At 43.3% G+C, this 23,725-nt stretch overlaps 1 protein-coding gene across 1 annotated transcript in view; it reads left to right on the top strand.

Annotated features, from left to right (window-relative positions):
• The first annotated feature begins 9,055 nt into the window (after positions 1-9,055).
• Positions 9,056-23,725, top strand: part of Psmd1 (proteasome 26S subunit, non-ATPase 1) — a 102,041-nt gene continuing 87,371 nt past the window's right edge. Inside the window, exons 1-5 of the mRNA XM_042679019.1 lie at positions 9,056-9,208; positions 16,768-16,811; positions 18,097-18,170; positions 18,861-19,030; positions 22,891-23,096. Coding sequence (XP_042534953.1) covers positions 9,193-9,208; positions 16,768-16,811; positions 18,097-18,170; positions 18,861-19,030; positions 22,891-23,096 — 510 coding nt within the window. The 5' untranslated portion in view covers positions 9,056-9,192. The remainder of the gene's footprint in view (positions 9,209-16,767; positions 16,812-18,096; positions 18,171-18,860; positions 19,031-22,890; positions 23,097-23,725) is intronic.

The raw sequence follows: 23,725 nt of genomic DNA, 5'->3' as shown, positions 1-23,725 counted from the left end.
ATGGAAGCAACTTGGAGGTTAGGGAAGAGGCTGTGGAGGGGACGGCCCTTTCTTCTCTGTAGTAAGGAGCCTCTTGCTACCTCTGCCCTGCACCATGCAATGCTGTGAGTTGGGGCCTGATGGCATCTTGGGCTTGGGTGGCAGCAGTCACCATGTGACTAATCCAGTATTGTCTCCCCATTAGATAGATGACAGCCAAGGACATTTCGATTCATTGATAGTGCTGATTTTCCTTTTCAATGGAAGAGATGGATATTTTTGAAGATGCTATATTTTTCTATTTCTCTACTGATTTCTGTGGAGTTTTATTTGGTGGGAGGAGGGGCCTTTGGGAGCGAGGCATTTGTCTGAGGCAAAAGTAACAAGACTGAAAAATCCTTTGTATTTGTTGCCAATATCTGCAACTTGGCATATTAAAAAAAAAGGTTGCGCATTTTAAAAACCTAGTTTGATGTTATGGCTTCACGAGGCTGAGATCTAAGAATCCCAACTTGAAGCCAGCCCAGACAGACAAAGCTGTGAGACACTTATCTCTAGTTAACTAACAAAAAAACAAAAAACAGAAGTGAGGTGTGGGTCAAATGGTAGAGCCCCCCAGCCTTGAATGAATAAACTGGCCAAGAGAATGAGTCCCTGAGTTCAAATCCTAGTACTGGTACCCCCAAAATAAAAGGTTTTCTGGGTGGTAGATGGGTCATGGCTTCTCTGTGATTTACCCTTCTTACTCACTCGGAACCCCTCTCCCATTCCATTCTCCCAGAAGGTGGAGATGGCCTGAGGGAAACCATGGGCCCTGAAAGAGGTCAGTGACCCCCACACCCACCCGGAGCCATGGGCGGGAGCGCCAGCCAGGCCACCTGTGGGCTCTCCAGTACAAACTGCTAGTGTAGCATAGATTTTTGCTACTTTCAACTTGACTGAATTATTCTTTCCTATCTAATAAAACCAAACAGTTCCTCAGTTACTTCCTTATCAAATGCAGAACCATCTTCCCATTTCTTATGCTGTGTTCCTCACAGGGACTTCTTGTGCATTGGAGTTCTGTGCAAATGGTGAAGCTTCTGGTATAGTCTGTGACCTGAAAGTCCTCCAGCCACAGTGACATCTCCACAGCCCTGCTGGTTGGATTTTTTTTTTTTTTGATTGATTGTGGGACTTGAACTCAAGGTCTGGGTACTGTCTCTCAGCTCTTTCATTCAAGGCTAGTACTCTAGCCCTTTGAGCCACAGCACCACTTCTAGTTTTCTGGTGGTTAAAAGGAGCTAAGAGTCTCACAGACTTTCCTGCCTGGGTTGGCTTTGAACCATGATCCTCAGATCTCAGCCTCTTAAGTAGCTAGGATTATAGGCATGAGCCACCAGTGCCCAGCTTAAAACAATGTTTTTTGTTTTGCTAGTCCTGGAGCTTGAATTCAGAGCTTGTGCACATCCCTGAGTTTCCTTTGCTTAAAACTAGCACTCTACCACTTGAGCCACAGCGCTACTTCTGGCTTTTTCTGTTTATGTGGTACTGAGGAATCAAACCCAGGCCTTCATGCATGCTAGGCAAGCAATGTACTACTAAGCCACCTTCCTAGCCCTCAAGACAGACTGACAGCTAGATAGAGATAGATATATACACACATATAAATACATATATATATACTTATTCTTATTTTTTTAGGTGCTCTCTAAGCACTCTACCACTAAGCCACCTTCCCAGCCCCCAGGGGTGGCTTAGTGGTAGAGTGCTTGCCTTACATGTATGAGGCCCCAGGTTCGATTCCTCAGCACCACAGAAGCCAGAAGTGGCTCTGTGGCTCAAGTGGTAGAGCACTCACCTTGAGCTAAAGAGCTCAAGGCTCAGAGTTCCAACCAAAAATTATATGTGTGTGTGTGTGTGTGTTTACATATACGTGTTTAACAGGAGCTAAACTGACCCAAACTGAGTTTCATATTTGTTGTATTTGTGTTATAGTTTGCTTCCAAGAGTCCTCAGTTGAAAACCCAAACCTCAGATAAACCTACAAAGGTAAACTGGGCACTTGTAGCTCACTTTTGTAATCCTAGCTACTTAGGAGGCTGAGATCTGAGGATCACTGTTCAAAGCCAGTCCAGGCAGAGAAGTCTGTGAGACTCTTCTCTCCAAATAACTACCAAAAAGCCAGAAGTAGACCTGTGGTTCCAGGTAGGATACTGGCATTGAATGCAAAAGCTAAGAGACAGTACTGAAGCCCTGAGTTCAAGCCCCAGTACTGACACCAGCAAATCCCAAAAGAAAAAAAAAATCCCTACAAAGTACCAAGTACTCATGCCATTATACCTGCACATATCACCATAAGCTACCGATGACTCTTAACTTGAAGGCCATCCCGGCTTTAGAGTTCCCCACAATGACATGGCTGGACTTTGTCCTCTTGGCACAGCAGACCCAGCCAGCCAGGGGAGGAAGCTGGCTTAGGAGGGCTGCGTGTGCCCTCTGACCTGCGTTTGTGTGTGAGGATTGGGACACAGGTGGAGTTTGGCTAGGGCAGCCTGCAACTTGTGTAACTGGTGGGATACAAGGCACCCCCTTCCGGTGTCTTGGCTGCTGGACCAGAACCTCTGGTGGCCTTACACTTTGGGGGGCATAGGCTACCCCCTGGGCTGTAACAACCTTGATAGAACCTGGGGGGATCCTACAGGTGAGGGAAGAGAGAACAGCGCCATGGGGCTGAAGCTTCCTCCCAGACTCCCAGCGGGTTCCTGCCCCCACAGGCTAAGTTGGGCTTGCTTTATCTTCCTCTGGACTCCTTGGGCGCTTAGTTTATTCCTGAGACCGAACTCTCCTTTTGAGTCCTGAGTTCTTTTTCTGACTGGCCAAGGAAGTCTCAGAGTGGGATGCTGCTTCCATCATCACCCTCATCACAAAGGAAGCTCTCCCCACCCACCCACCTCCCCGCGGACTGCTCACTCCACACTTCTGGCTGTCAGGGAGCCACTCCTGGCCCCTTCCTCCCTGCCAGGAGTGGGGGGTCTCTCTACCGTCTACCCCCTCCTTTCTGCTCTGGTCTGGTCCACACCAACAGCTCCCAACAACAAGCAAGACTGTAAAGGGCCAGGCCTGAATGGGAGGTGAAAGGAGCGGGTTCAAGAGAAACCTAACAGCCAGATGCGGCGTGGTTTACACCTGTAATTCCAGCAACACAAGAGGCTAAGATCTGGGCAGGAAAGTCCATGAGACTCTTCAGTTGGCTAATAAAAAAAGCCAGAAGTGGGGGTGTGGCTGAAGTGATAGAGCATCAGCCTTGAGCACAAAAGCTCAGGGACAATGCCTTGAGTTCAAGCTCCAGTAGTGGCACCAAAAAGGAAGGAAGGTGGGAGGGAGGGAAAGGAAAGGAAAGAAGAGAAAGGAAGAAATAGGAAAGAGGGAAAAAGGAAATTTAAGGCAAGGCATTTATGTGGCTTTCCATTTTCTAGTAGCCTTATCAAAAAGTTAAGATTAATTTTAATTTTTTTTATTTAGCTCAAAATATTTTATGTTGTTGGGGATTAAACTCAAAGTCCTGTGCTTGCAAGAGTTTTACCACTTGAGCCATAACCCCAGCCCTCTTGCTTTTTTTTTGCCAGTCTTGGGGCTTGAGTTCAGGGCACTGTCATGAGGTTTTTTGCTCAAGGCTAGCGTAGCGCTCTACCACTTGAGCCACAGCAGCACTTCTGGCTTTTCTGCTTAATGTGGTACTGAGGAATTGAACCTAGGGCTTCATGCGTGCTAGGCAAGCGCTCTACTGCTAAGCTACCTTCCCAGCCCTCTTGCTTTTTAGTTTGCTTTTCAGATAGGATTTCTCACTTTTGCCTACATGGTTTCTGGTGATCTTACCTCTCCCTCTCAGGTAGCTGGAATTACAGGCAATTTGCCACCATACCAGACTCAACATGCCATTTCAATTGCACCTTATTAATAAAGGATTTCACATTCTTTTCTGTGTGCCAAGTCTTTGAATTCAGTGAGACTTTTAGAGCACAGGATATATTTGATTTCTACCCAAAATACTCCATCTGTATTTAGATGTCATTACATTTATAATTGTAAACATTCTCAAACTGTCCCAGATTTGCTCAGTAACTGAATTATTTCTCCGTTCAACTTTACCTAATGCAAATTTCAATTAAATAAACATTGTAAGTTCACATTTCCATTTAATTTTTTATGCCGGTCCGGGGGCTTGACCTCGGGGCCTGGGCACTATTCCTGTTTTGTTTTTTTTTTTTGTTTGTTTGTTTAAGGCTGGTGCTCTACCACTTGACTCGGTAGGTCCGAAGCTCCACTTCCGACTTATTTGTACATTAGTTGTAGGTAAAAGTCTCAAGGACTTTCCCTGCCCAGGCTGGCTTTGAACCAGATTCTCTTGGATAGCTAGGATTGCAGGTGTGAGCCACTGGCACCGGCTTTAACTTGGAATTAATTTCAGAGACATAGCATAGCAGTTCAGGTCCTTGCTGGCAGGAGCACATTTGGGGGCGGGGGTGGAGACGCGACTCGGGGTTCGCTGGTTCCCTTTCTGGGAGCTGGGCCGCTGCGGCCCATCGGGTGCGCAGGGCACTGACTTCCCTCCCGGGAGGGAAGCCCCGGCTTCGCGGACCCCTTCCTGCCTCGGTTTACCCAGATCAGTTTCAGGGCAAGATGCACCCACCCCACCGTGCGCGGGTCACGTGACCGGCTGCCAATCACGTTTCTGCTCGCCGGCACACACGCAGTGGCTTTAACGACGCCGTTTCCTAGGCAACGCGGGGCGAGGCCGCGCCGGTGGGGCTCGGCTGACCCCAGGGTCACCGCGCGCGGAGCTCCACGGTCCGCCTCCGCCCACTACCACGCGGGTCCGCGGGCTGCCACCACGGAGCCCGTCCGAGGCCCCGGGCGGGCACAGTGCGGGCTGGGCCGGGCGGTGATGCCCCCGGCCTGGGGGTGAGGGGACCGCGGGGGGGGGGGGGTCGCCGGCTGCTCCCCGCTTTCAGGCCTGCAGCCCTGTCCACCGCGGGGGCCCTTCTGAACTGGATGGGGATCATTTCTTACCAGCAGAGCTCAAGCTGTCAGAATTCTCCCGCGACCTCAGCCTTAAATCGAAAATAGAGCTCCGGCCCGGCCGTGGCTCGCGCCTGTCATCCTCGCTACTCAGGAGGCTGAGATCTGAGGACTGAAATTCAAAGCCAGCCTGCTGGACAGGAAAGTCAACGAGACCCTAACCTCCAGTTAACCACCCAAAGCTGGAAGTGGAGCTGTGACTCAAGTGGTAGAGCCATTAGCATTGAGCAAAAAAGCTAAGGGACAGCACCCAGGCCTCGAGATCACACCCCAAGACTGGGAAAGACAAAGCAAGACGTTTAATAGAACAGTGCACCGTTGAGGGGAATGGCGGGCTCCAGCTGGATGGTTTAAGAGTCACAGTAAAAGAACCGTTTACGGCTCTCCATGTAGGAAATGGGAGGTAAAGACCCCTTTATTTGGTTTGGATGGTGCATCTGGTTGGCTGTGAGGAATGGTCAGGAAAGTTGGGAGATGGCAAGCAGGAAGTCACGGCTATTGGAGTCTGTTGCTCCCAGGAGAGAAGAGAGAATGATGGACAATAGGTAATGGGGTGAGGATGGAGACAGCTGGCAGGACAGATGTGAAGGGGACAAGATCTGGTGGCTGAGAGGGGATTAAACAGTTGGGGTGCTCCCAAGTTTCTGCATCAGTAGCTGAGAAACACAGAAGGCAGAGATGAGAGAAATAGGCCCCAGGTGGACAGAGGGTTTTAAGGAGCAGAAGCATTTATACATGCTAGCATTTTGGATTAGTTGGCAACATTTAAAATCCTAGGACTGGGGCTATAGCTGAGTGGTAGGTAGAGTACACACTCTGGATTCCATCTCTAACCTGCAAAAATGAATGAATGAATGAATGAATGATATTCCCAAAATGTCCCATGGGATGATCATTTCTGGCTTTTCTTGGAAAAACTCTGAGTTAACTCACAGTCATGCAAGGTAACACTGTAGGAGCTGAAGAGCAGCTGCTTCACAAGGTGGGGGGGGGAGCTGTGATCCCTCTCTCTTTCCCTCCCTTCTTTCCTTCCTTCTCTTCTTCCCTTCCACTCCCATCTCATTCTTGGTACTGGGAAACACACTTAGGACCTCATGCATGATTGGCAAGTGCTTTGCTGTAAACGACTATTTCTCTTTTCTTTCTTCCCTCTCCCTGCTTTGTTTCAATACTGGGGTTTGAACTCAGGGTCATGAGATGTTATACAGTATAACAGATGTTATACTAATTTTGTTGTTGTTGAAAAAGAAAAAAAAAACACTCTTGTTTCCCTTTCCTGGAGTTCATTTTGGTATATACTATTTTATATCATCAGAGGCAGAGAGGCCTTGTACCTTTATGTCCCTCTCCTAAGAGTATTCTCCTTTTTGTTTTTCTACTGTTTTGTCTTTATTTTGGTTGGTTGTGGGGCTTGAACTCAGGGCCTGAGCCTGTCCCTGAGCTCTTTTGCTCAAGGTTAGTGCTCTACTACTTTGAGCCACAGCTCCACTTCTGGATTTTTGGGTGGTTAATTGGAGATAGGACTTTTCTGCCTGGGCAGCTTCAAATCGCAATCCTCAGATCTCAGCCTCCTGAATAGTACGATTACAAGCATGAGCCACTGGTGCCCAGCTTCCACTGGGTATTTTTGAGATAGGGTTTTACTTCTTGCCTGGGTCCACACCGGGATAGTGATCTTCCTATTTTTCACTTTCTTTCATAGCTGGATGACAGGTATACACTGCCACACCCAGTTTCTTCCTCTGAGATGGAATTTTATTTTTTTATTTTTATTTTGACGTTTGTGGGGCTTGAATTCTGAGCATGGGTGTTGTCCCTCAGCTCTTCAGCTCAAGGTAAGCACTGTACCACTTGAGCCACAGCGCCACCTCCTGTTTTCTGAGTAGTTTATTGGAGATAGGAGTCTCACGTACTTTCTTGCCCAGGCTGGCTTTGAACCGTGCTCCTCAGATCTCAGCCTCCTGAGTAGCTAGGATTACAGGTGTGAGCCACTAGCGTCTGGCGGAGATGGAGTTTTATGGACTTTTCTGTATCTCTGCCTAATTTAGTTTCAAACCTTGATCCTCAGATCTCAGCCTCCAGAGTAGCTAGGATAATAGGGGTAAGTTATTGACTTCAGACTTGCTCCGAATTTTTGATACGTTAATGTCCAGTATGAGTTACTCTAAAAGTAAATAAACAATCTTCATTGTTTAACTTTACAACAGAATGTCTAGTGATGGATTTGTTAGAAAAACAAGCGTTTCTCTGAGGTTTATTTTGAAGGCAGAGTTTGCTATTAATAAACTAGAAAATCCCTTTTTTTTGATACTGTCTTATTATGTAACTCACACTGACCTTAAGCTCGAGATCCTTCTGCCTCAGCCTAGAAAGTCACCTTTCTTTCTCTTTCTTTTTTTTTGGGTCCGGTCGTGGGGCCTGAACTCTGGGCCTGGGTGCTGTCCTTCAGCTCTTCAGCTCAAGGCTAGCGCTCTATCACTTGAGCCACAGTGCTACTTCCGGCTTTTTTCTTTTTGCTTATGTGGTGCTGAGAAATCGAACCCAGGGCCTCATGCATGCAAGGCAAGCGCTCTACCACTGAGCCACCTTCCCAGCCCTCTCTTTCATTTTTTTAGACTATAAAATATATCAGTATTTCATCCTGATTGCACATTGAAATAACACTTTAGGAATAATGAGTTAAAATACAGCACTAAAATCACATTTCTGGTTTTTTTTTTTACTTATTTAAATGCATATAGGAAGTTGGAACTTCAGGTATGTGTGGTAGGCTGGCATGATCAAGGGAAGTGGGGTAGATGAATGGAGAGAGGAAGGGTGGGAGAATGTAATCGTGCTGTTCAATGTACCTAAGGGAAAATGGAACTAGGAAATTGAGAAAATGGGTGGGGTCTGGAGAGAAGGGGGAAAATGATAAAAGGGTAGCCTTGATCAAGATGTATTGGGGGGGGGGCGGTGGAGATGGGAAGGGATGGAAAGGGGAAACAAAGGAGGAGGCAACAATGCTTAATGAGAAATGTACTCAGCAACCGGGCGCTGGTGGCTCACGCCTGTAATCCTAGCTACTCAGGAGGCTGAGATCTGAGGATCGCGGTTCAAAGCCAACCCGGGCAGGAGAGACCGTGAGACTCTTGACTCCAATAAACCACCAGAAAACAGGAAGTGGCGCTGTAGCTCAAGTGGTAGAGCACTAGCCTTGAGCTGAAGAGCTGAGGGACAGCGCCCAGGCCCAGAGTTCAAGCCACACGACCGACAAAAGAAAGAAAGAAAGAAAGAAACACTCATTACCTTGCCCATGTAATTGTAAACCCTCTCTCTGTATGGCATTTTCACAAAAAAAAAAAAAAAAAAGATGTACTCATGAACAAACTGAATTGAAACCCCTTTGTACAACTAATTAAAGATAATTGTAAAAAGAAATTTTAAGCTTACAAATTAGCTTACATGACATTTAGTTACCACTATAAATCCAAAATAGTCTGAGTCGCTTACCATGCTTTCCTTCTAGCTTAGAAGAACCGAGCCTCCTGGTCTCTAACAGTCACTCACTGACTCCAACCATCACCATAGCTTCCCATTACAACCGTTAGCGTTGAGACCCCAATTCAATGGCAGAAAGTCACGTTTTTTTAAGAAACCAGGTCACAAGTTCAAATTCCCAGTCTTGCCTTGGTGGGGGATGCTGCAGTGAGACAGCCTAGACAGCAGGTGGCACTGCGGAAGATGCTCACACCTTCCCTTCCACCCTTTCTCCTCGCAATGGCGGGTGAATGAGCGGGTCCTTTCTTTGCAGGGGTTGCTATGGCAAAGCCTGATGCAGGTGCAGGATAATAGTCCCACTCCTCAGAAACCCTGACCTCGAGGAATGTTATGGGAACAAAGGCATCATTTATGTATCCTCTGTGCGGGAGGCAGACGTGCAAAAAACATCTAAGGTGGCAAGAATTCGCGCGCGGCGGCAGGCAGTGCGGCGGGCAGCCCCTGGGCGGGCGGGGTCCTAGACAAGAAGCGAGCCGGCGGCCTGAGCGGGCGGCTGACTGAGCCGCGCACCGGGAAAGTCGGGAGGCGCGGGGCGGCGAGCGGGCCCGAGCTGACAGATACCGGCGCGGCCAGGACAGCGAGCGAGCGGACGGGCGAGTGCAGGACGCAGCCATGATCACCTCAGCCGGTGAGCGGGTCTGGGAGTCGGCGTCCAGAGGGAGGAGCCGCGCCCGAGCCGGCTTTTAGCTGAGTCAGGGCCGGTGACTGGGCACCTCCGGGCGGAGCGCCGGCCGCGCGGCCCCTCGCCGCCCAGGCCCACCCGGGCTCGGGGGCTGGGAGGCCGATCGGGCCCCTTCGGCCTCCGAGAGTCGAACCGGACCCTCCGGGGTCCACCACCTCGGCGGTCTCTCTTGCCACACCCCCGGGCGGGGACCACCGGGGCTGCCTGGGGCCAGTCCTGGACCCCCCAGGAGGAGTTTTCCTTCCGCCTGACCTTCTGGCCTTGGTCGTTGTAGGGCTATTTCACTCCAGTCCCTCCCCACGGGCGTCTGGGGTGGGTGTCTGGCGAGGCTGCTGCATAGATGCTTCTGGATCTAGCCATCATGCATTGGTTCTCCTTAGAGTGAGATCCGAAATGAGGTTTGAGATCGGCCAGTGCCATGGTATTCAGTTAAGCACCCCCGAGAACTTAGTTCGCTGTAGACAGCACCCTGAAGACAGCATTACAGCTGAGCGAGCCAGCTTAACAACTTTTCTTCAGGCTGGTGCTCAGTACGTATTCTGCATCCAAGAAAGAACTCAATAGGTCTGCGGAGTAAGTTTCGTACGCTTATAGTAGTTTTAGTTAAGGTAGTGACAATTGAAATAGAATAGCTATAGGGATCAGCTTATGGAGATTCTTTTTAAACTCCTAATCACAGACTGATTTTTCTAATAGCTGTCCACAGACTTAGTGGTTTTTGTTGTCGTTGTTTTTTTTTGTTTTCTTCTTGGCTGCTTCTGTTTCCTTTCTTGTCTCTTTACTGTGTACTTGTCCATAGCTATCTTGCAAACAAACGTAATCAGAAGACAGTAAGCTGGGTGGTAAGGAGCTCAACGTTTTTTGAGGATTAATCGAGGAAGCTGAGAGATATTAGATGATATGGTAGTGTTTTGTTTCTTTGTTTAGTGCTGGTACTGGGGCTTGAACTCAGGGCCTGGGCGCTGTCCCTTAGCTGTTGCACTCAATGCACTGGCATTCTGCCATTTGAGCCACAGCTCCACTGCAAGCTTTTTGCTTGTTAATTGGAGCCTCATAGAATTTCCTGCCCTGGCTGTCTTTACATCAAGATCCTCAGATCTCAGCCACATGAATAGCTAGGATTACAGGTGAGTTTAAGGTATTTTCAAACACTTTAGTAGCTGCTAACTCTTCCTGGAATTAGTCTTTTGTCTCCATAGGATACAAATGATTGAGAATGTTAGTTTAGTAAGAGGAAGAACTTTTCCAGTGGACAAATTCTTAATATAAACATGAAATTTCTTGCCACCTGTAAATATAGGCCTCATTCCATTTCAGATCCTCCATTGCCACTGGCTCTCAGTATATATTAACGTTGTCTTCTGGGTGTAGCTTTCACTGAACACAAAAGTTCTCTGGATGCCTAATGAATACCCTTAGAATGGACCCAGAAATAACTTATTCATTTCTGTCTTGGCCTGAACCACCTTCATCTTTTCCTAGAGTTGTGATAATAGCCATAAGACTTTGATCTTCTGCAGTACCTCTGTTGACCTTGTTCATGTTTTCAGAGTTTTTATTTTAAGCCCCCTTTTTTTGAAGATCATAGCAGCTTTTATTTATTTTTTGAAAAATTTTATTGTAAAGGTGATGTACAGAGTGTTTAGTTACATAAGTAAGGTAATGAATGCATTTCTTTTTGAACAGTGTTACCTCCTTCCTCATGTTCTCCTGTTTTTCTCCACACTCACCTCCCCCACAAAGTTGTAAGTTCATTTCCAGCATAGTGTCTAGTGAGTATCACTGTTGCATTGGTTCACTCTCTGTCCAACCATTTCTTTGATTCTCTTTCCCTTTCTTTCCCAAATCAGATAAACTTATATGCAAGACAATGGGTACAGAAATAAAAAGTGGTGTCAACAGAGAATAAACCAAAAGTGTGTGTGTGGGGGGGGGAGATAACTGCAAGCAGTACACTAAAATCCCTCTTGTTTCCATTTCTTGGAGTTCATTTCAATAAGCATCATATTTTTTCTTTTTTTTGTTGTTGTTCATGGGCTTGAAGTCAGCTTGGGTGCTGTCCCTCATCTCTTCAGCTCAAGGTGAGCACTCTACCTATTAAGCCACAGCGCCATTTCCGGTTTTCTAGTGGTTTATTGGAGATAAGAGTCTTAGGGACTTTCCTGCCCAAGCTGGCTTTGAACTGCGATCCTCAGATCTCAGCCTCCTGAGTAGCTAGGATTACAGGCGTGAGCCACTGGCCCCCGGCAATAAGCATCATTTTATATGGTCATATGCACATAGGTATTGAGCCATGTGATCTTTGCCTAAAATTCTCCAGTGCTGCCTCTCATCCACACTATATCCCAAGCACACTGACCTTTTTTAAAAAAAATTTGTTTCTTTTTTAAAGTCCTTGCCCATTTAATTCCATTTCTCAACTTTTCTCAAGTTGTCTCAGCTTCCCAATCTTTAGTCTTAACTGAAGTGTTAGGCTTATCTAACTTTTTTAAATGCTGACTTCTCCCTTGGTGCACCTCTCCATCACAGTTCTCTAGTTACATTGTTTGTCTACTTCCCTGATCACTGCCTATCTCTGTAGTTCAACTTTGGGCACAATGGTTTTCTCTGCTCTTAGAAAACTGCTGAGAATATGGCAGCAGTTCAGAAATATATGTTACATGAAGAAATCAACCAACCAAGCAAATCGATCAATAAGACCCTACAGTTTTTGAAGTAGAGGCCAAAAGATTGTTTGACCTTATTCTGATATCATATTGTTAACTATCATTTGTTAAGTTTGTTAGACTACATGTTAGCTTCTCCACACCTTTTGTTAGTTTCTTGTCCTATAGCTTAGGATCTGTCCCAGGTGCTAAGCAGTCCAGTGTGGTGCTGGTGTGCCTGTATTCACTAGGCACTGATACTCACTAAAGCCAGTGGTAAGAAGTAAGGGATTGTTGGTTTTTTGTTGGTTTTGTTTTGTTTTTGGTGCCAGTCCTAGAGCTTGAACTCAGGGCCTTGTTGCTGTCCCTGAGCTTTTTCACTCAAGAGTAGTTAGTGCTCTATCAGCTGAACCACACCTCCACTTTAGTTTTTTGTTTTTTAAAATAGTTAATTGGAGATAAGAGTATCTTGGACTTGCCTGCCTGGGCTAGCTTTGAACTATGATCCCCAGATTTCAGCCTCCTGAGTAGCTAGATTTGAGGATGAAGGGAGGGAGTGAAGAGATGGGTGCTTTCTTACTGGAGAGATGTGAAATTGCAAGGATTTGATTTAACTTAAATAGCACAGGACATAGAGGAAAGCTAAAGCTAATTAAAACAGTAGTCTCCTACACTTTTGCCTTCCTGATCTTCAGAGGCAATTCTTTCATTAAACTATGTGTGTGCACGCACACACATGCATGCATACATGTGTGCATCTGTGCCTGGTCCAAGGGCTTGAACTCAGGACGTAGGACGTAGGAGCTGTTCCTGAGCTTTGTGCTCAGGCACTCTACTACCACTGGAGCCACAGCTCACTCTTCCTTTTTCATGGTTAATAGGAGATCAGAGGCTCATGGACTTTGCTGCCCTGGCTGGCTTTGCATCACTATCCTCACATCTCCATTTAAGTAGCTAGAATTGTATGTGTAGTCCACCAGTGCCTGTCTTAAACTTTTGAACGGGAGCAGGATCTTCTGGAACATACCTCCGTACTAATAATATCCAGATATTGCTGTAAGTTAACTCAGCAATTAGACAGTATCTATAGATTACCTATTATGATCTAGTTTTCCATATCCTTAGGCCTTTCCTATTCTACCCATTCAAAGGAGAGTTCTATTTTGTCTTTGAAGAAGGAAATATTAATGTATGGAGTGTGCAATATTTGATGTAGTTGTGTTCCACTGGAACAAGCCGACCTTCTAGCCAAAACAACTGTGTAACAAATTAGTCTCAAGTGAAAATAAATAAAAGTCCAGCTTCTCTTGGAAAAAGCTGTTCAAATACAGCATTCTGGTCTATGGTGTATATAGATTCTGGCCCGTCATCTATTCCATATTACTAGTTTGCCCCTTTCTTTTGACTGAAAAATGTGTATCTATCTATCTATCTATAAATGAATAATGGAAATGTTTTTCATTTTTGTGTTGGTCATGGGGCTTGAACTCAGGGCCTGGGCACTGTCCTGAGCTTTTGTTCTCAAGGTTAGCTCTTGAGCCACAACCCTACTTCCAATGGAAATAATTTTAATAGTTAATTGGAACATCTAATGGCTACAATGATGCATTTCTAATTTATCTCTTCTCTATGCTATCTGTTTAACACTATAAACCTAGATTTGTCCTACAAACCTAGAGTACTAGGTCCTTTATTTTAAAAACATTTTTATTTTATGTTTTCAGACTAGTAGTGTGCCCTAGTTTTGCTTGCTTAAATTTGTGCTTTTTCCATTTTCCTATGGTTCCCTAAAGACTGCTAAGCTATTTATTTGACAAACCTTTACATAGAAATGGCTACATCTCCTAATCAAATTGCCTCATCAATCAAATCACAGTTTCAACTAATTGTTCCAGAGCTATTTTGAAAACTATATGGAGCGGGGGGAGGCTGGGAAGGTTGCTTAGTGGTAGAGTGCTTGCCTTGCATGCATGAAGCCCTGGGTTTGATTCCTCAGCATCACATAAGCAGAAAAATGCTGGAAGTGGTGTTATGGCTCAAGTGGTAGAGTGCTAGCCTTGAGCTAAAGAGCTGAGGGACAGTCCAGGCCCAGAGTTCAGGCCCCATGACTGACAAAAAAAAACCCCAAAAAACAAAAAAAAAAAGACATATGGGAAATATTTGGAAGAATTTAGTTTCCTTTATAGTGCAACAAAATTTCCCATTCCTTTTCTTATAAAATTTTTGGCACGACTGTTTTTAAAGAGCATTCTTTCAAAGAGGCCAGTTATTTCTTTTTTTCTCCTGTTACTGAAGCGTTTAAGATAAGGCATATGGGAAACATTGCTTAGGTAACAGAATTCAGAATGAGCAGACTTGCTCCTCATTTAGTAAACTCTTCCCTGTTGCTGTGATAGGCAGGAGGTGCCTTAATATGAGCACCTTGAAATAATTGAGATAGTTTACTCTGTTGGGTTAATGGTTAAATATAACTTTTTTTCCTAAGCAATTTTATAATTGTTTATTTTGTGTGAAAAAATTTTATTCTAAAATTGTATGTGAAAGTTTCCCAATTTGGTCAGTAAAGTAGGCTGGTGGTTCTTATCTGTAGTAAGCACAAGAATCACAGGGAAGCTTGACTTCTGCGACCTAGTCCCCTGTTTCCAATTCTCAAGTTATGGAGTGAGGTTAAGAATTTGTATTTCTCTGGGCACCAGTGGCTCATGCTTGTAATCCTAGTTACTCAGGAGGTTGGGATCTGAGTATTCACAGTTTGAAGTCAACGTGGGCAGAAAAGTCCATAAGACTATCCCCAGTTGACCAGCAAGTGGTAGAGTACCAGCCATGAGTGGAAAAAGCTGAGTACCCTCACTGAATTTGTATTTCTAATAGTTTTCCAGATAGTGTAACTTCTGTAGGCAAATGGTGTGATATAAATGAGGTTGTTGACAGTGTGTGTGTGTGTGTATGTGTGTGTATGTATATGTATGAGCACACACACAATATTTCATGAGAGGTTGGCAACAGTTAATTTTCAGCTTCAAAATAGTTTTAAAAGAAGTGAAATTCTCTGTACATCACCTTTATAATAGCAATAAAAAATAAAAGAAAAATGAAATTATAGTTCCCCTAGTGAAGTCACCCCTAAGCTATACTTTTTTCTCTCTTTCTCTAAGACAAGGTTTTATAACCCGGACTGACCCTCAAATTCAGAATCTTCCTATCTTAGCTTCCCAAATGCTGGAAATGCCCAGCATTTAACTGTTATATCTATCTGTCTGTCTGTCTGTCTGTCCTGTCTGTCTATCTATTAGTTTTTTTTTTTTTTTTTTTTTGCCTTTACCAGTGTTTGAATTCAAGGCCTCATGCTTGCTTGCTTGGCTTGCTTGCTTGCTTGTTTGGTACTCATCACTTGAGCCATATTTCCAGCATAGCTTTTTGCTGGTTATTTTGGAGATAGAGTCTCAGACTTTTCTACCAGCTGAATTCGTTAAGACTTCATACTCTTGAGTAGCTAGGATTGCATATAAGAATGGCATGTTTTGACCAATTTTAATTTATTTTCTTAAAAGACTTATTGAGTGTTTTCACATGTTAGAGACATGAGAGACAATTAGGAACAAAGCTACTCTACAACAAGAACAAGCAATTCATCTCCTACACATAATACTTTATAAGAAATGGGAGAATGGGGAGATGAGATAGGAAGGGAAGAGCTGGTATGGGCTCATCTTGAAAGACCCTAAATGCCAGGATGTTTCTAAGTGGGACAAACAGGTGTTTGGTGTGAATTGAACTTCTTATGTCAGTACAGTCACAACACACTACTTTTTGTTTTGGTTGGTTTTCTCACATCGTAGGTAACCGTATAATAAGTATAATAAATATAAATATTGCACATGTAAAGGTTCCCAGCTGAAGAGTATGGACAATCTTCCAGCTCCTTCCATCTTCCTAGTGGCTAGTTGAGTACAGTTTGCTATCATCCATTTCGTCCTCACAAGTCTCCCATTCAGTATTTGTCTACATTGCGATTCAGTCCATGAAGATTCTATTCCTCTCTTTTCCTTCCTTGTAGTCATGTATGATGCCATACATAAAATTCAGAAATATACAACTAGGGACAGAAAGGGGAGCAGTTGTTCCTGTAAAATGCTATGTTTTTTCATAAAGTAATCAGTCTTCTGTCATTCTGTGGCTGTCACCATCCCTGCCTCTATCAGTGCTGCCCCCCACCCAGTCTTAGGGCTTCAACTCAGCCTGAGTGCACTGTCCCTGAGCTTCTTTTGCTCAAGGCTAGTGCTCTACCACTTGAGCCACAGCGCCACTTCTGACGCTGAGGAAGTGGTACTGAGGAATCAAACCCAGTGAGCCCAGGGCTCCGTGCGTGCCAGCCAACTGCTCTACCACTAAGCCACCTTCCCAGCCCATCTATCAGTGCTTTTGATAGACTCTCCAAGTTTCTGATTCTAGTTGGTTGTAAGACTTTAAGCAGCATTCTTCACCTGAGTATCGTGTCCCTCTGGCAAAGTTGTTAGGCTTACTAATCTGTGACAGCGCCCATAAAGTGATGTATGTGCAGCCAGAGCTCTGAACACTCACATGCATATCCACACCCATGGTTTTGGGGGCACACTCCATTGATTGAAATGTATAGGACATTTTTCTTTTCTCCTAAGCTGTATTTTGTCTTGATTGGTAGACTAAATGCTTGTTGCTTGGCAGATATTTATGGACCCTTAAGTCTGTAAGGTCCCTCCACCTCCAGTGTTTCCAGTGTCTACAAAAGTGCTGCACTTGTATGAGAATAAAGGCCCCCAAATGTTCATTTCTGCCTGTGGGCACATGTCTTACAATCATGATATACCTTTTGTCTTATAGCTGGAATCATTTCTCTTCTGGATGAAGAAGAACCACAGCTTAAGGTATGTGTTGAAGACAAAGACTTAGGAATTCTGTGAATCTGTGAAGCTTTAAAATGGTAAAATCTACATTTCTGTCATTTAAAGTAGCCATCCTACATCTGGAGACAGTTAGCTAGAGAAGGTAGTATTTTTAGTGATAACAGTTGGTTTTCCTTGAATTTAGCTTTGAGGCAGATAAACCTTAAGATGGCTTGGGACTAACCCTCCAGTTTTTTTTTTTTATTTGTTTGTTTGTTTTTTTCAGTACTGGGAATTAAACCCAGAACTTCACACATTCTAGGCAAGTGTTTCGCCACCAGAGCTACTCAGATAGCCTCTCTTAATGGTTTGGGGTTTTTGGCCTTACTGAGGTTAGAACTTAGAGCCTTGTGCTTGTTACCAGGCATTCTGCTGCTGGAGCAAAAAGACCCAAACCCTTTTTGCTTTGATTTTTCAGATATGGTTTCACATTATGGCCTCAGGCCAGAGATCGTCCTCTGCCTAAGCCTCTGTATAGCCGTATCACCAGCATATGCCACCCACACTCAGTTTTGCTCAAGGCTGGCATTCTACCACTTGACCCACAGCTCTGCTTCTGGCCCTTCTATCTCCACTCCCCAGTAGCAGGGAGGTATTTGCTACCACACTGGCTCCCTCCAGGTTTTGTTTTTAATCAGTAACAAATTATGTTGTTTCTTCTGTATTATATATTTAAAATTATTTTCATTTGCCAAAAATTTGGAATGTTATTTCATGTGGCTCTATTCATTTCTATCTAAACTAAGAACCTGATGTCAGTCTTCTATATTTAAAGAAGGAAAAGGTTTAAGCTGGGTACTGGTGGCTCACACCTGTAATCCTAGCTACTCAGGGGGCTTAGATCTGAGGATCGAGGTTTAAAGCCAGCCTGGGCAGGAAGGTCCATGAGACTCTGATCTCCAGTAAACCACCAGAAAACCAGAAGAGGTGCTGTGGCTCAAGTGGTAGAATGCTAGCCTTGCACTGAAGAGCTGAGGGACAGCGCACAGGCCCAGAGTTCAAGCTCCACAATTGACAAAAAAGAAAAAGAAAAGGTTCATTCTAGTAAGGAATAGCAGTGTATGATCAGTCTGATGTTTTGTAATTGCAGAAAGGAAATGTCTAAACCCAAGAAAAAGCATGTTAGTTTATGAATTTCTGTGTTTGTCATAAATTAAAGACCTTAGAAAATATTGCTAAGTATTTGGCCATTGATTTGTTGGGCAGTTTTAAAGGATGTGTATTTCTAAGTCGTCTCAAAATAGAATTTTGGTTTTGTCTTTTACAGGAATTTGCACTACACAAATTGAATGCAGTTGTCAATGACTTCTGGGCAGAAATCTCGGAGTCTGTAGACAAAATGTAAGCAATTTCTATAATTTTAAGTGAGGTAGATCATTTTCTGTGGATGTGAGTCTTTCGTTTTATTACTTCATTTAGGAATTTACTTCTAAATTGTGGCTTGAGTGTTTAGATTTGGGCTTTTTGGTCAGGAGCAGTATTGGGGTTTGAACTCAGAGCCTCATTCTTGCTAGGTAGGTGCTCTACCATCTGAACCACGTCCTCAGACCTGTTTTTCACTGGTTATTTTTTGAGATACGATCTTGCTTCCTTCCCACATTCACCACTAAACCTCCATCCTCCTATTTCAGGCTTCCTTGGATAACAGTGAGTTGGAATCTCTCTGACTTTACTGTCCCCTCTGGTGTGGAGCCTCAGTCCTCCCAATCTCAACCTCTCATGTAGTTTGGGATAACTGGTGTGAGCCACTGCACTCAGCTATGAGTTGAGGGCGTCTTGAAAACGAACTGGGTGAACTTGAACTCTTTTGTTCTGATCTCATCTCTAAAGTAGCTAGAATTTGAGCTACCTGCAAGCAGCTAGATTTGGGATTTATGTTATTTTGTTGTTTAAGTAGTTGTACGAAGAAGCTTCCTTTCAGCAAATCAGTTTATAAGTACAATATATCTTGATCCATATGATCCTAGATTTGATATTTTTTAAGGAAAACCACAACTTAAATGAAATCTGTCTTTTCCTAATTTCTTTCAGAGAAGTTTTATATGAAGATGAAGGTTTCCGGAGTCGGCAGTTTGCAGCCTTGGTGGCATCTAAAGTATTTTATCACCTGGGGGCTTTTGAGGAATCTCTGAATTATGCTCTTGGAGCAGGTGACCTCTTCAATGTCAATGATAACTCTGAATATGTGGAAACTATTATAGGTAATTACCTGCTGTTTTGGCCACTTCCTTTGTGCCCTGGTATATATAGCATTTTTCTTTTTTTCTGAATATGAGGTTTACAAATTATTATTATTTTTTTATTTTTTATTGTTATACAGATGACATACAGAGGGCTTACAGTTACGTAAGTCAGGCATTGAGTACATTTCTTTTTGAACAATGTTACCCCGTCTCTCATGACCAAATTATTTTAATTGGAAGTACATATTTTTTCTGTAATAACTTTATGTAGGCTGGGTTTTCAGATCTGTCTCTGAATGCTAGTTAGCTGTTGTGTCACTAATCCAGTGAGTAGTTTTACATAATGCTTAACTAAGATTATTATGAATGACAAACTAAATGATACTGATTTATTTATTTATTTATTTATTTTTTTGGGTCCGGTCGTGGGGCCTGAACTCTGGGCCTGGGCGCTGTCCCTCAGCTCTTCAGCTCAAGGCCAGCGCTCTACCACTTGAGCCACAGCGCCACTTCCGGCTTTTTTCTTTTTGCTTATGTGGTGCTGAGGAATCGAACCCAGGGCCTCATGCATGCAAGGCAAGCGCTCTACCACTGAGCCACCTTCCCAGCCCCATGATATTGATTTATATAGCCCTCCTCCTTCTTACTTGTTTTGTTTTGCTTTTTGAGGCAGGTATCATGACTTCATGCTGGCCCTGAACTTGTGATCCTTCTGCCTCAGCTTCCTACCTTGGAATTACAGTTGGATGTCACCAGGCTTAATTTATTTGTGTTTTTTTTGTTGTTGTTGTTGTTTGGTTTTTGTGCCGGTCATGGACCTGAACTCTGGGCCTGGATGCTGTCCCTCAGCTCTTCAGCTCAAGCCTAGCACTCTACCACTGGAGCCACAGCGCCACTTCCGGCTTTTTCTGTTTATGTGGTGCTGAGGAATCGAACCCAGGGCCTCATGCTTGCAAGGCATGCACTCTACTGCTGAGCTACCTTCCCAGCCCTCACCTGAAGTCTTAAATGCAGAGAATTGGATTCTCTTTCAGAAATTAAATTGGGAAGGTACTGGCATTAAAAGGTACACTGTACCTTAAAATGTCCTTGAAGTTCTAACTAAGATAGTATTGGGATTTGAACCCAAAGCCTCATGCTTGCTAAATTGACACTACCACTAAGCCACCTTCAGCTAAGCCACCTTCAGCTGGGTGTTGGTAGCACCTGTAATCCTAGCTACTCAGGAGGCTGTTCTCTGAAGATCATGTTTGGAAGCCAGCCCAGGTAGAAAAGTCCCTGTGAAACTCTTACCTCCATCTAACCACCAGAAAACTGGAAGTAGCACTGTGGCTCAAAGTGATAGAGTGCTATCCTTGAGCAAAAGAGCTCCCAGCCACCCCCCCCCAAAAAAAAAAAAACAAAAAAACCCACCTTCAGCCCAGTTCTTCTTTTATTTGGACATTGTCTTGCTATTTTGATCAGGCTGACTATGAACTCATAACCCTCCTGCCTCAGTCTTCCAGGTAGCAGCATACCATCATGTCCAGTTTTTAACTAGGATTCTTTGTTCACATTTTTCACATTTTTTCATCTGTGATATTTTTGTTTGTTTTTGTACTAGTCCTAAGGCTTGAACTCAGGACCTGGGCACTGTCTTTGAGCATTTTTCTGCAGAAGGATAGTGCTCTACCAATTGAGCCACTGCTCTACTTCCTGCTTTTTTGTTGCTTAATTGGAGATAGAGTCTCATAGACTTTCCTGCCTGTCCTGGCTTTGAACCATGATCCTCAGAGCTCTGTCTTGAGAGTAGCTAGGATTAGGCATGAACCACTGCTGTCTAGCTGGTCTGTGAATCTTACAGGAAGAAAAATGGTTTTACAGGATAGACCATATTGTTTGAAACCAGAGCACTTTCCTCACATTGTTAGAAGTAATCTTTTCTGTCAGAATTGTGTTTTATTTGGTAATACCTTTGGTCATGGTAGTCCAGTTTTCCTAATTTGTCATTATGCTGTGAAAAATAGAAAACTTAAATATGTAGTGTATATTATATAGAATTGTGAATTGGTGGAAATTAAGTAATTTGTATTTATAGTCCAGTATTTAAAAATATTGCTAAGTGGCATCCTGTTAAGGAAAATTTAAAAACATATATATGGCTTTAGGCATTTGATATGTATGCTAAGATTTGTGTTCAACTAAAATGTCTACATGTTAATCCTTGACACAACCAAAATAGAAATTATGAAACAAAAGAAGTCAGGGGTAAAACACACTTGTTATCTTTTTTGTTGTTCTTAGGAATTTTCTTTTTTTAAATTTTTTAAAAAGTTTTGTAATTTAGTATCATTGGGGTTTGTTTCTTTTTCAATTTAATTTTATTGTTAAGGTGATATACAGAAGGGTTACAGTTACATACGTAATCTAAGGAATTTTCTGATGAGGAATTTTCGCATGATCATTTTTCCAGCAATGATGTGCAAGTGCTTGCATTGCTAACCATGTACAAATATCCCTTGTAGATAGGACACTAATTATAAAGTACAGTGTGGTAGTAGAAGCCTTCCCTATCTTTAAACGGTATGTTTTGTCTTAGCTTATTAAAGGTAATTGAGGAGGACCCAGAGACCAGTTTTATTTGCTTGTTTGGATGGAAGTATGAATTGCCCATCTGGTTTTGTATTGTCATAATTTTGTATAAATTAGTGAAATTTAAGGGGATGTATAAAGTAGAATTTTGAAAAGGTTTCCTACAGTCTTAATGAATTGCATAAACAGTACATATAGAAAATAGAAGACAGGAAATTTTCTCCTGGTTTTGGTAAGCTGGAAATGAGGCTTGATTTTGGGCATTAGTTACCATATGAAGTTGGAATAGAGTTATGAGATAAACATAAATTTAATGTGGAAGAAGGAACCTAACTTGAAACTTGGGAGATTCAGTTTCCCCTTCAGTTATATGATCTAAGGAAATTTTTCCACATGTCCTGATTTTTAACTTTTGTTATGATGGAATAAGGATGATGTTTCTACACTTACCTGCAATTGATTGAAAAGCTCTTGTTGGGACCTGAAGAAAGTTTTCTATAGTCAGAATTGTTTTGTGTCTGTTTTGTGACTACTCTTTTGTTCTTACTTCTTGGACTTGAACCATCACAGTTCTGTCTGGATGAACCCTGAATGTGGCATACTCCCATTTTATTAAGCCTGCATCTCTCCTAGAAATACAGACTCATTTAACATGGGCCTTCGGAGTGACTAACAGTCCCTTATGCTAGTACAAATTACTTGGGTTTAGGGTTATAATTTGGAACTACTTAATCTTTTCCTAGTTTCCTTTTTTTCTTTGAAAGGGGAGACCAGCCAGTGAGTTTTAGAAAGGATAATTAAGAGTGTACATCTCTCCTCTCTAGTGGCTGTTTATGTTCTGTATGAATGTAAAAGGAAGCTTTTCTGTTTGTACCTAGAAAGTTTCTATGTTATTTCAAAGAAAGATAACTAACTTGCAAGTTTTAATGCAGGTGGGTTTTTTTTTTGTTGTTGTTGTTGGTTGGTTTTTTTTTTGCTGGTACTGGAACTTGAACTCAGTGCCTGGGCACTATCCTGGAGCCTCTTTGTGCCCAAGGCTAGTGCTCTACTACTTGAGTCACAGCGCCACTTCTGGCTTTTTCTCAGTTTATTGGAGGTAAGAGTTTCATGGACTGTCCTGCCGGGGCTCACTTTGAACTGCGATCCTCAGATATCAGCCTTCTGAATAACTAGGATTACAGGCATGAGCCACCAGTATCCCACATAGAAATTTTAATTGAAAATATAAATCAAGTAACATTTTGAAATGTGCAAATTTATAGTTACCTTATAAGTATAAAGTAATGTGTTATTTTTTTTCTCTATAGCAAAATGCATTGATCACTATACCAAACAGTGTGTGGAAAATGCAGATTTGCCTGAGGGAGAGAAAAAGCCAATTGACCAGAGACTGGAAGGCATTGTAAATAAAATGTTCCAGCGATGTCTAGATGATCACAAGTACAAGCAGGCTATTGGCATTGCTCTGGAGACACGAAGACTAGATGTGTTTGAGAAGACCGTACTAGAGTCGGTAAGTAGATGATATCATTTTAGAACTTGTTATTGGTGGTGAATCCACAAAGCAAACTGTTCAAACTCAAGATTTAGTTGCTAGTTAAAAGAAAAATCTAGTTAAAAAGAAGATGCTGTTCTTAACAACTGGTTTATATGTATATATGAACTTTGGCTATGCTTTGTGTTCCTAGAATCCTTTTATCTTGCCACTTTTTTTTTTTTTTTGGTCGGTCGTGGGGCCTGAACTCTGGGCCTGGGCGCTGTCCCTCAGCTTTTCAGCTCAAGGCTAGCGTTCTACCACTTGAGCCACAGCACCCACTTCGGCCTTTTCTGCTTATGTGGCGCTGAGGACTCGAGCCCAGGGCCTCATGCATGCAAGGCAAATATTCTACCAGTGAGCCACCTTCCCAGTCCCAGCCACATTTCTTTTTTACATGGGCAAGACATATGAGTTACCATCGTCTTTTAAAGAAAAATATATTGATAAGCTATTATTTTAATATGCTTACTAAGGTTAAATCTAAGAACTAGGTAGCAGATTTAAGAATCCAGGAATTAAGATGACTAAGTTACCAACCACAGTGGTCCTCAAGACTGAGTTAAATGGATATGGTCTGCAGACCCACTTTGTTTCACCACTTTTCA

Source organism: Dipodomys spectabilis, unplaced genomic scaffold (genome assembly GCF_019054845.1).
Source record: "Dipodomys spectabilis isolate Male_0828 unplaced genomic scaffold, ASM1905484v1 ptg000051l, whole genome shotgun sequence".
NCBI lineage: Eukaryota > Metazoa > Chordata > Mammalia > Rodentia > Heteromyidae > Dipodomys > Dipodomys spectabilis.
The sequence above is the reverse complement of the archived record's forward strand: the minus strand, read 5'-3'. Positions and strand labels throughout refer to the sequence as shown.